Raw genomic sequence first — 13,096 nt, forward strand, 5'->3', positions numbered from 1 at the left:
CTGGTTTTGTAGATCGGAATATCCATGCGTTTCTTTCCTTCCACCAACACCATAAAAGATAAGTAAAGATTCTCCATTCTGCTTCACCGTTCTTACCTTTCATTAGTATGTCTGTGAATGGGATCCTCGCTTAAACTTATTAGACTATTATTATTAGTTATATGAATTAATTCTCTGAATTTAGGGCAAGACCCAAAAAGGTGATCGATAGTCTCGATATCACCTGTATCACATAACTTACAAATTGGTTGGACTGTGGGTATAAATTTAGCTAAATTACCGAAAGTTGCTAGTCCATCATGAAGAATTTTCCATATAAATAGTTGAACCTTAGGGTTAATAGAAGTATGCTTCCACATCTTTTTCCAAGGAAAATCATGGACCCTCTGGTTTAAGATAGGTCTAACCCTGATCTCCTGGTAATAAGATTTGGAGGAAAAATTACCTGTTTCAGTAGGTTTCCAAATGAGTTTATCAGACTCAGATGAAGGATTGATAATAATCGAATTAATGGCTTCTATAGTTCCTTGATCAAAATACTTTCTTATTATCTCTTGATCCCAACTTTTGTTATCTTGCTTCATGAGATCTGCTACAAACTTAATATTAGAAGGAATAGGTTCAATAATAGTAGGTCTACAATTTTGTTGGTCTTCTAACCAAGGGTCTGTCATGATCTGAATATTATTGCAATCACCCACCTTCCAAATAATATTAGATTCAAATGTATTTCTACTTTTGAGAATAGCTCTCCAAAATGGAGTAGCAGAGGAAGGGGAGTTAATACTCCAAAAATTACCAGACTTAATATATTTTGAGTTTAAGAGTTTGACCCAAACTGAGTTAGGTTGAGTTAAATACCTCCAAGTCATCTTACCAATGAGAGAGCTGTTGACTTCTGATAATGCCCTTATGCCTAGTCCACCATGTTTTTTAGATGAACAGATGATATCCCAGTTGATGAAATGTATTTTTTTCTCTGAAGTAGAATGGCCCCACCAGAAACATCTCTCTGTTTTTTCCAATTGCTTAATCACTTGCTTGGGTATTTGTTGATAACTGAATGAGTAAGTGCAATAGGCACCAAGAACAGATTGAATAAGAACAGTCCTTCCAGCTTGAGAAGTTAATTTGTTTTTCCATCCTGCTAAAGTTTTATGAAATTTATCTGTTAACCAGGAAAAACTGTCAATTCTGTTCCCTGATTTAAGGAGAAAGGAGCCTAAATATTTTGCTTGATTATTCATTCTTGGAGCTTGAAGGGTATCTGAAAATCGGGCTTGGATGTCTAAAGGCACTCTCTTACCAAAAAATATGGAGGATTTATCGAAGTTAACAAGTTGACCGGAAAAGTTAGAGTAAGCTTCAATGATATTAATGATGGCTGTAAGATTTGTAATGGAAGCCGACCCGAATAGGATGAGATCATCCGCGAAGAGAAGGTGGGAAATACTAGGACTAGATGGATTTATTTTATAACCACTGTACAAACCTTTTGATTCATAATGATTAATGAGGAGCGAGAGAGATTGAGAGATTAGTAGGAATAGGTAGGGGGATAGAGGACACCCCTGCCTAAGACCCCGAGAAGCCACAATATTCCCATAGAGCTGTCCATTGATCTGTATACTGAAAGTAGAAGTAGTAATACAAGATAAAATAAGGTCTAAAATAAGACCTGAAAACCCAGTGGCTCTCAAGACCTTAGTTAAAAATTCCCAATTGACCCTATCGTAGGCCTTGGCCATATCAATTTTAAGAAAAAATCTTCCCTTTCTGGATTTAGACTTAGTCATGGAGTGAATGATTTCTTGTGTTATTATAATATTGTCCATGATTTGACGCGAAGGGACAAAGGCACTCTGAGTCCACATGATACATTGATCCAAAAAAGGTCGAATACGATTCGCCACTATTTTAGTGATGAATTTATAAATTGAGGTGCATAGTGATATTGGCCTGAAATCAGAGGCCATACTCGGGTTTCTCACTTTCGGTATAAGGGCTAAAGTGGTGTTATTGATAATGGGGTCTATCTTGCCTGTTTCAAAAACATTTTGAATATAAGAGATTAGATCCGAACCTATTACGTCCCAATTGTGTTGATAAAAATGGCATGGAAGACCATCCGGTCCAGGGCTTTTGATAGAACCCATTTCCATAACCACCTCTTTTATCTCTTCCGAAGTAGGAACTCTTGAGATGTAGCCCATTTCTGTGTCCGATATCAGTTTATATGCTTCCATGATCTCAATTGGGGCTTGGCCGATAGGCTCTGCCTGGAATAAATTCTGAAAAAACAAAACCAATTCGTTAGCAATTTCTTTTTCTTCAGTGATAGAACAACCAGAATTACTAGTTAGTTGTTGTATTTTATTCTTCTGTTTTCGTTGAGTCATGGCCACATGAAAGGCCTTAGAATTCCGATCTCCATTGTGAGTCCATTTTAATTTGGAACGCTGCTCCATTTTGGTTCTATATACTTCTTCTAAATAAAGAAGTTGTTCTTGTATATCACTTTCAATCATGAGAGAATTAGAAGTAGGGGGTTGGGTCTGAACATCTCGGAGTCTCTTACGAAGAATTCGCAGTCTGTCTTTAAGGACTCCAAAGGCTGATTTACTCCAAATAACTAGATTATTTTTAACTTGACAGACTCTATCATGGAAGGGACCAACACTTTCTTCCCAACTTTTACGAATAGTCTCATTATAATTGGTATGTTTGGACCAAAATACCTCATATCTAGATATGGTCTGTAACACTTGACCGGCCACTTTAAACTTAAGGAGAATAGGCGCGTGGTCACTATTGTATCTAGGAAGGTGAAAAAGACCCGCATCCGGGAATTCCATTAACCAATTATAATTAGTGAGTGCTCTATCCAAGCGTTCCCTAGTAAGATGATGAATGGACCGATTATTTGTCCAGGTAAAAGCCGGGCCATTAAAACCTAAGTCGATTAGACCCGATTGGTCTATAAAAGACCTGAATTGGTTAACAAATGGGGTGTGGACAGACCCACCCCATTTTTCCTGAGAAGATACAATGTTATTCAAATCCCCAATGCAACATAGGGGTTTTGAATTATTATTAATACGGACAAGAAGATCCGACCAAAATAGGGCTCGGTCTTGGACCCTCGGAGGTCCATAGATACAAAGTAAATCCCAATCTGGTTTATTATCCATATCGGATATAGTGACATGGATTAAATTAGAAGAGGAAAAATGTAAATTAACAGTAATAGTATTAGACCAAAGGAGTAATAATCCACCGCTTCTACTAATAGAAGGGACAGGAAAACAATTAGTAAGACCAAACTGACTAAAATTAGGTAACAAACAAGAGGAAGATAAACGAGTTTCTGATAAGAACACCAAATTGGGTTTGGTAGACCCGAGGAATTGAAATAATGTATCCTTTGTCGGAGTATTCCCCAAACCCCGATAATTCCAGGCCAGGCAACTCATGGTTCGGTCGGCATTGAGGGTGCCGAATCCCTATCCATTTGTGAATCCAGATTGCTTAAGCGAGATGATCGTTTATAAGTTTTTCTTTGTCTATCCTCTCCACGTCCTCTAGAATTGGACGATTCTGCCTTGTCCGCCTGCATGAAGTCCAAAGAAAATGAATTTGTAGTCACTCCTGTTATTTGACCGTCGGGTAGCATCATCTTAGATCTCTTTGCCTGAGATAAATGTGTAAGCATGTCTCCAAAAGAATCTTTTAGGGGTGTTACAGTTGGGTGAGACTCCTCATCCTGAATGATATTACCGAAATCTTGATCACTAATAGCCTGGATTTGTGTGAATGCCAAGTACGATACCAACTCCCTCCCTGGGCCTCTAGCAAAAAAAGGAACTTTAAAGGAATCAGTATAATTAGGTTTAATAGCCTTGTGAACCAAGGCTTGTTGTTCAGGATTTAAATCCCATTTCAGTAAATCCGTAAAGTTAAGGACAACTGGACAGAATTTAATGGTGTGACCAATTCGACCACAATTAAAACAAAAACGAGGGAGACGTTCGAATCTGAGTTCAATCGCAATAAGTTTGGACTTCGAAAGAGTAAGATTAACAACTTTAGGAAGCTTTTGACTAAGATTGAATTCAATTTTTGCTCTCCCATAGACACTCCATCGAGTAGCATCTTCCGGTGTAGTCGGTATGTAATTTCCAAGAGAACTTGCTAATCTGTTGACCGTCGTGCTAGTGAGTAAACCCATCGGAATTCCATGCATTTGAACCCAAAAACTTGCAGACTCAAATGTGTGTTCTTCTGGAGCAAGGGAAACATTACATTCCTTTAAAACAACTAATTCGTCTGCAATGGTCCACGGAGAACTTTCTAGTGCTATGTCTAATTCACTTGTTGTTGCAAAACGAATAAGAAACTTGTTGTCTAGAAGTTCTGTCAGAGAGAAACGATTAGGTCCGTGGATGACCCGTGATAATCGGATCATAGCTTGACCGATTTCCATCTTTTTTTATCCAAAAAACTTAAGAACTCCCCTTTTATTGTTCTCTGAGAAAGAACTAATAAGATCAGTCCCTTCTACAGTTGTCGGAGGTAAGTCTTCTGTAGTAAGAGCAGCGAAATGATGGAGAAACTGTGAATTGGGAGAATCCATGATCAATACGAAATTCCTGATGTTAAAGATTAAAATGGGAAGAAGAGAAAATGGTAGGAGACTAAATCTCATGATGAAAGGCTCCTTAAGAGCAACAGAACAATCTAATAAACTTTGAAAATTTGAAAAAAAAAACTACTGTAACCGTCCTATAACCGCCGGATAGGCAGAATTCTAGGATCGATAACTGCCTAATAGTAGCGGCGCCGCCTTAACCGAGAATAAAAGTGATTTTCTCCACCCGGCTCTTTCTCTCTCCTTTAACCGTCAACTTTTATTGCGAGTTGTCCTTCGGTAGTGGTGGGAAGTTGTGGTGGGAAGTTGTGGTGGTGAAAGTGTTAGAGAAGATGAAAATTAGGGAACAATATTTGTTCAAGTTAATTTTTAGGCTAAAAATAAAATATGCCCCCAAGAACACAAAAAAAAAAATATGAATTTGTTAGATAATTTATTCACCGGAGATTATACTTTATGTCCCAGAATAGCGACCAAAAGAAAACCCAAAGTTAACATGCCCACCAAACACAATAGAAACGGTCTAAAAGAAAAACACAATAGTTAACCCGACAGAAGATAATAACAAGAACAGTTACGAATCTCTTTAAACAAAGAATGAATATCACCAATTTCATATTCGATATAAATTCTCAAAAATTTCAGACCCGATTTTCAAGGCACACCCACAAAGTCAAAATCATCCTCCTCTCCTCTCCTCTCTTCTTCCCCAATTCTCCACCGCTGTCTCTCCTTACCCTGGTGACCCCTTTCTTCCTCTGTCAAGGGGTCGCCTCTCTCTCTCTCTCTCTCTCTCTCTCTACCTGCAATTTTCTCTCTCTAGCTTTCCCCCTCTCTTTCATCGAAACCCTAATTATATCTATCTAAAATCTTACGAGAGATGTCGGAGATGGCTGGAGCAGCACCGGAGCTTGAAGGAGGTATCGACGGAGTACGTATGACATGGAATAATTGGCCAAGATCTAAAGTTGAAGCTAGTAAATGTGTGATCCCAATTGCTGCTTCAATCTCTCCGATCCGTCCTCATCCTGATATCCCTAATCTTCCTTACCTTCCTTTAAGATGTAAGTCTTGTTCTTGCATCTTAAATCCTTTTTCTGTCGTTGATTTCTCTGTTAAAATTTGGATCTGTCCTTTTTGTTTTCAAAGGAATTCATTTCCTGTTCATTACTCCATGATTTCTGAAACTAATGTTCCTGCTGAACTTTACCCTCAATACTCAACCGTTGATTATTCTCTATCTTCTAATCAAATCCCTGATTCTGTTTCTGCACCACCACCTGTGTTTTTATTCGTCCTTGATACTTGTGTCATCGAAGAGGAACTTGAATTTGTCAAATCGGCTCTTAAACAAGCTCTTGGATTGTTACCTGATAATGCCCTTGTTGGGTTTATCTCATTTGGGACGCAAGTTCAGGTTCATGAGCTAGGGTTCTCTGATCTGTCTAAAGTTTACGTTTTTCGTGGTACCAAGGATATTACGAAAGAACAGATTTTGGATCAATTAGGGCTTAGTGTGGGAGCACAGAGAGGAGCTGCAGGTGTGGGTTTTCCTCAGAAAGTGGTTGCAAATGGGTTTACAAATTCCGCTCTTGTTAGTAGGTTTTTGTTGCCTGCATCTGATTGCGAATACACGCTGGATTCGGTCGGTTTAAATTTCAAATTTTCAAAATTTCAATCTTCTTTTAGTTCAATTTTTCATCAAAAGAAAAAAAAATAAACTCAGATGAACTTGCAAATAGCAGGTTTTAGATGAATTACAAAGAGATCAGTGGCCAGTTGAGGCTGGTAATCGACAATCTCGATGCACGGGTGTTGCACTAAGTGTTGCTTCAGGTCTATTAGGAGCTTGCTTGCCCGGCACTGGTGCACGAATTATTGCCTTAGTGGGTGGTCCATGCACGGAGGGCCCTGGCACAGTAAGATTCTCTAATCCTATTTATATGTTTCTTCCTTTTGGAATTGTTGTCAATTTCTAGTGCATGTAACTTTGTGAATCTCATTGATGATTTAGGATCTTTGAATGGATAACAATTAAAAGATCGTATTGCACTAGCATTTTTGTTTGTGAAATACCTCCGAAAGATTGTATAACAGGTTGCCAATTCATGAACAAAAATGAAGAAGAAACATAACAAATACATGGTTGCAATCCACACTAGTATCTTAACGGAGATGCATAACATTTAATGACGTACTCTAATGAAAACAATCCTATATATTAGTAACAGCTATGAGGTGATACAGAGTACAGCCATATACAACTACTGCAATTCTGGTCGAGTTTAGTTTTTCGACCGGGCGTGAGAGAAATAAATAAAGAAAAGTATATCTAATGCTAGCTAAAGTGTGTAAGGTGTATTAAAGAGATACTTATATTCGAAAAGAAGGCATGGATGAAAGGCAGGAAGGTTTGAATATTTACATCATGAGATTTTTTTCTTGGCTTTAAGCCTCTCACAATCTACTTTATGACATATAACATATAGTGATCTTCTATTAACAAACAATGATTTGTTTTGAGCTCCATAAAGCGTATGAATCTTATCAGTTCAAAATTTGTTTTGTATTTGTGTGAGTGTGACTGTTTCTGGTTATTTCTGCCTACTGTAAAGATATTTTAACTGTTACACCAGATCTCCTTTAGATAGCAACCAAACACTTAATTTCCTGGAGTTCATTATGTATATCTCTGGGCTGCAATTGTAACAGTGATTTTACTAGCATTTTCTCATATTTACTTTGCTGAGCTTCACGTGTTATATAACATCAGTTTGAGATGATGCTCGTTATTGACAGATTGTTTCAAAAGATATGTCTGAACCAGTACGGTCACATAAAGATCTTGATAAGGATGCAGCTCCACATTTTCGCAAAGCAGTCAAATTTTATGAAAATCTGGCGAAGCAGCTCGTTAGCCAAGGGCACGTCTTAGACCTGTTTGCTTCTGCACTTGATCAGGTTTGGATTGCATTTTCTTAACTTATATTATGATTATGTATTTTATTGTTTTTGAGTTTATTGTTCTCTACTAGGTTGTTGTATGAAGAAGTTTTGTATTTTAGTGTTATCTGCATTCTTCATTGCCAACTGAAGCAATTGTGTGAAAACTTCCTATGATCTTTTTTGAGCTAGGAATAACCACAGATTTGATTCAAACAACCTTTTGTATTTCCCTTCTGTTTTTTCTCTTTTTATGAAGATGAGTAAGATCTAGAATGTTGTGCTTGCATGGGATTTAGGATAATATTAAACTATGTGGTAAGATTATCAACTAGGAAGTAGGAATCCATGAAACATAGCATAGCGAACAGTTCCAAAACACAAAAAAAGTTGGTAAAAAGTACATAAGAAAAGGGAAACTTGGCGAGTTTGGTTTTCATTTACTCAAAGGTGATTAACATAAGAATAGCAGTGTTTACAGTCATTTACAACTAACCCTAACACGCAGCTCAAAATATTAAGCAAGATAGCAACTCCTACATGTATGATGTATTGTTATCTACTTACAACAATAAATACCTAAACTAACCAAAATACCCTCTATAAATGCTACGATTACTTGGCTGGGACTTGGGTAGCAGTCAGCCTATAATGATTCCACGACAGTCTATTTCTAGTGAAAACTAAGGGACATTTTATTCAATACTTTGAGACAACTTGTTTCAGGATTAAAGTCGCTCGGCAGGAGTCATAAATAGTGTCTTTATTGGTATTGATAGGTGCAGCATGTGATTTGTACACTTCCGACCTATGTATATACTGGAAAGTAGAAACATAATACCTGTTCTATCTACTTGCTGTATCTTGGGATAATAAGCAAATTTGTTTATAAAACATGTCCATATTGATTCTAACCTTATAAATATTTGTGAATGTTTACTTTGCTTTATGTTCATATATGGCAACTCGTATGCTGCTGGAATGCCAGTATCTGGTTGCTTTGTCGTGTACTGGTTGCATCATTTCACGTGACATGTGGACTTCACATGGACTTAGAAGTTCTGTTTGCTAAACTGTATCCAGAAAATCGTGTCCTCGTTCCTCGCATAAGAAAACAAATCATATCCAGTTTTCCACCTTTTTTTGTTATTCTGTTCATAAGCCGAAGTGTTTTTTCTTGTTCAAAGATTGCAGTTAAAGCCTTCGCTCTAATTATTTTGGTGATAACAATAATTCTAGGTAGGGGTTGCTGAGATGAAAATTGCAGTTGAAAGGACGGGTGGTCTTGTTGTTTTGGCGGAAAGTTTTGGGCACTCTGTATTTAAAGACTCTTTCAGACGCATGTTTGAGGAGGGTGAACAATCCCTTGGTCTTTCCTTCAAGTGAGTATTTTATGTCTATATCATCTAATCTATGAAGAAATACTAAAACCAGTCAGTCAGTCTTGGTGTTTGGCCTTTTTTTCTAAGTAATTTATTTCGTTGTCCGAAAACAAGTTCAAGGTGCTTATAGTTGTTACCTTTTGCTAATGAATGTGGTAATGAGTAAGCCCATAATACTAAATTGTATAATAGAGAGGTGTATCTCAAACCCAAGTGATCATCCCTTAAAGCAGTGACTCCCGAATAACAGAATGCTGAATGCTGAGACTATACTAAGAGAATATACTTCATTTATGTGGCACCATGAAACTATTCTCAAATAATTAGGCATAAAGAAAGTTAAGATCTTTAATTTCATTACCAAGATCAGGTGTAAGTGGCCTTAATTTACTAATATATGTGATTCGAGTTTATTGACTCGATACTCCAGGGTATATAAAATTCATGAGTAGCAGAATCCTACTTAAATTCTCCAATATTAGTAATTAATCTTCCAGTTATCTTTATTGATCTGTCAGTTATAGATTCCAACTATGGATCATGTTTATGAACTCGTATTTCTACCTTCTTTTTGTTGCAGTGGCACCCTTGAGATCAACTGTTCAAAGGATATAAAAATCCAGGGAGTAATTGGACCGTGTACGTCTTTGGAGAAGGTTGTGATCTTCTCCTTCTCTATCTTAGAATTCATGCACTTAACTTTCTGAAGTTCTACTAGTTATTCTGCGAAGATTGTCTTTTCTTTCATTCTTTGCCGTGTAAACTTCAACTGATTATAGTAAGATTTGCAGAAAGGTCCTTCTTGTGCCGATACAGTCATTGGACAAGGAAACACAACAGCGTGGAAGATCTGTGGCCTAGACAAGAGTACGTGTCTGACGGTTTTCTTCGATATTTCAACCAGTGATCGGTCAAACCCTCCAGGAAATGCGCATCCACAACTTTATCTACAATTTTTAACAACGTATGATTATGTTTTAACAGGGCACTTCCTTTTGTCCATTTCTTTATTTAGTTTCATGGGAGTTGCTTTTCATTTTTAATTGCATCTTCATGGTCATATCTGGCTGTAGTTATCAGAATCATGAGGGACAGATGAGGCTTCGAGTAACCACTGTTACGAGAAAATGGGTTGATAGTGCTGCTAATAATGAGGTAAACCGAATAATGTCAAGTGTTATTCTACTGCTTTGTTTGGTTATACGACTGATTCTTGGATCTCTAGGATAATAACTCAATCTTTTATGACCTATTGGTATCCATTTCCCTTGTTTGACTGTACAACCTCATGTACATTTCCTTACTCCTTATTGACTAGCATTTCTAGAAAATTGTATCCGCCATGAGGGGTCAATCTAGCTATCCATGTTTTGACAGTTCAGTTAATAAAAAATACAACTTTTTTTTTTATTAACGAAAGTTACAAAATTTATGGGGAGTAGTGTTGCATTTACAGGAACTGGTACAGGGGTTTGACCAAGAAACTGCTGCAGTTGTTATGGCAAGATTAACTTCGCTAAAAATGGAGACAGAGGTATTTGCTCATCTTAAGTGAATTTTGTTCTGGCAGTAGTGAGTATATGCTGCTGTACTATTATGTAGTTTCTACGTGTAAATTAACACTTTCTTCCTCTGTATTGCTGCAATTTCAGCTTGTAGGCCTGGTGCAGAATGCAAAGTTATTTTCTTGTTCATTTCCACATTTACATCAAAGCCTAGGCTAGAAATTGTTGAATTTTAAAATTTAAACATCAATATAAAATTGTCAGCTGGCGTGTCTTGTTGATATCTAGTATTTACTTTGAGGTACTTTTAGGTCAACAGCATATGGCAGTAACATACCTTTCTCCGCTTCATCTTGACCAGCCTTAATTTATTATCTCCGAAATCTTAATGTGAATGTAACTTCCTATCTTGCTTTTTTCTACTTGCGTCAATTGGTTTTCTCTGTACTACGAACTTATTCACAAGAAGTGTACGAAATTTAGTAAGTTGTGTAGCTGGGATACATACTTATATAACAAAGTTTCTTATTTTTATAAATATACACATAAATTAGATATTTCTTATGTAGAACAAAAAAATATACTTGCGTCAATTCTCGTTTCAAAGTTCCATATAAATAACAAAATATACCGAAGGAAAAAATAAATAAAGAAGCAAGAAGTGGGTTGGATTGGGGTTCCCCTAATTCGGCTCGGACTGAAGCTACCCAAGCCCAACTACAATAGTATTACATGTCAAGAAGCTTATTCTTCTTTCTCTTTTCTTTACAGGAAGAGTTTGATGCAACAAGATGGTTGGATCGATCTCTTATCCGCCTCTGTTCTAGATTTGGTGATTACCGGAAGGACGATCCAACTTCCTTCACATTAAATCCTAGTTTTTCGATATTTCCACAGTTTATGTTTAATTTACGGCGTTCACAGTTTGTTCAGGTAATTCAAGCAATAATTCTCATCAAGTTCAGTTTACTAGATGATTGAACTCTAGTTTTTAGTTTTGGAAAGTTTACTTTTGAATCTTTTCCTGCAGGTGTTTAACAACAGTCCTGATGAGACTGCCTATTTCAGAATGCTATTAAACCGGGAGAATGTCACCAACTCTGTGGTCATGATACAACCTTCGCTGATTTCCTATTCTTTTAATTCACTACCTGGACCAGCATTACTAGATGTGGCTTCAATTTCTGCTGATCGAATCTTGTTGCTGGATGCATACTTCAGTGTGGTTGTCTTCCATGGAATGACAATAGCTCAGTGGCGAAACTTGGGCTACCAAGATCAACCTGAACACCAGGTTTGTTCTTCAGATTTTCGCTGCTTGTAGTTTTATAATTGAAACGAATTATTCATCTGAATTTAAGTCAAACGGCAAACAATTTTCTAAGGCTGTCAAGTTCGAATCGAAAAATCTGGTTGTTGGTCCCGGACTCGGTCCAGACTCTCCTGGCAGAAGCCCAAGCTGAGTTCGGCCTCCCTTGACTCCTTGAGTGATAACTGGGCCATATATAACTTATAAGTCCCCTGAGTTGACTCGTGAGCTCAACTAGACAACATTTGGTTTTCTTATATTTCTTTGTCGTCTGCAGACATTTGCTCAACTATTACAAGCTCCTCGTGAGGATGCTCAACTCATCATCCGTGAGAGATTTCCTGTCCCAAGATTGGTGGTCTGCGATCAGCACGGCTCCCAGGTTGGTAGCTTATTCCATTGATCTTATGCTTACAATTTGGCCAATATCTTGTAATTGTCTATGCTGACGACAAAAATGCTGGGATTATTGAGTTCATATCCAGTAATACGTATTATTCTTCAATTATAAAGAATCCCGAGCTTATCAGATAAAATACAAACAATATCATCCTTATCGTTTGCGATCTTGTGTATAGGCACGATTCCTTTTGGCGAAGTTGAACCCATCAGCGACATACAACTCATCCCATGATGTAGCTGCTGGTTCAGATATTATCTTCACAGATGACGTCAGTCTTCAAGTGTTCTTCGAGCATCTTCAAAGGCTTGCCGTGCAGTCATGAGACTATACAGCGTTCGTTTTGTTTATTTTTCGGCGGGATATACTCATTAAGTGTGACCATTTTCAAGATTCCCCTTTACTTCTTTATATCTTGTTTTGCCCTTTCTATCTCTTAATATCTTTTTCTTTAAATCAGAGGGCAGTCACTAACACTAGTTGAAAATAAGGAAAAGATACAAAAATGTCGATTGTTTAGGATGTTGAGAGAGAGGTTGGCTTCTGATTTTCAAGAATAAGACCAAATTAGAAGAACCTGAGGTTAAAAAATCTATCTGTTGTGTTTAAGTAAAAAAGGTTTTGCCACTTCTAGCGGTGGCGGGGCGAAGTTGTCTGTGGCTCTCGTATCTGTTGCTTAGTTTTTGTTTTCTTTGTTTTGTAAGTTGACTTAGGATTCTAGGAGTTAAGATATACCTGTTGGTATTTTTTTTTCATTCTCATTTTGTGTATTTTGAATTTTAGATTATATAGCTCTTAGACTGAAAAACGACGGTCTTTTAGTTATTTTTGTCCAAAAAGCTGCAGGCTATCCAACAGATATCATATTACATTTACAAATTTAGCCGACTAGGGGATAATCCGTGCCTG

General features: G+C 37.2%; 1 protein-coding gene across 1 annotated transcript; it reads left to right on the top strand.

The window, feature by feature from the left end:
* Positions 1–5,135: 5,135 nt before the first annotated feature.
* On the top strand, positions 5,136–12,942 carry LOC147568979 (protein transport protein SEC23 E-like). The gene is made up of 12 exons (XM_086655429.1): positions 5,136–6,293; positions 6,394–6,567; positions 7,448–7,609; positions 8,831–8,973; positions 9,554–9,629; positions 9,765–9,937; positions 10,047–10,128; positions 10,430–10,507; positions 11,250–11,411; positions 11,509–11,772; positions 12,065–12,169; positions 12,366–12,942. The coding sequence occupies exons 1-12, from the start codon at positions 5,529–5,531 to the stop codon at positions 12,510–12,512; spliced, it is 2,331 nt and encodes a 776-aa protein (XP_086511555.1). The 5' UTR covers positions 5,136–5,528; the 3' UTR covers positions 12,513–12,942.
* Positions 12,943–13,096: the final 154 nt, after the last annotated feature.

Source organism: Eschscholzia californica, unplaced genomic scaffold (genome assembly GCF_041429995.1).
Source record: "Eschscholzia californica isolate CP2 unplaced genomic scaffold, dmEscCali1.0.p SCAF_1, whole genome shotgun sequence".
Taxonomy (NCBI): Eukaryota; Viridiplantae; Streptophyta; class Magnoliopsida; order Ranunculales; family Papaveraceae; genus Eschscholzia; species Eschscholzia californica.

What these genes read in the sequence shown, in the direction of transcription:
- LOC147568979 (XM_086655429.1), top strand. Translation starts at nt 5,529, where the DNA reads ATGTCGGAGATGGCTGGAGCAGCACCGGAGCTTGAAGGAGGTATCGAC. An exon ending in AAGATCAACCTGAACACCAG is followed by an intron (nt 11,773 to 12,064) that starts GTTTGTTCTTCA and finishes TGTCGTCTGCAG; the next exon opens with ACATTTGCTCAACTATTACA. An exon ending in GCGATCAGCACGGCTCCCAG is followed by an intron (nt 12,170 to 12,365) that starts GTTGGTAGCTTA and finishes TCTTGTGTATAG; the next exon opens with GCACGATTCCTTTTGGCGAA.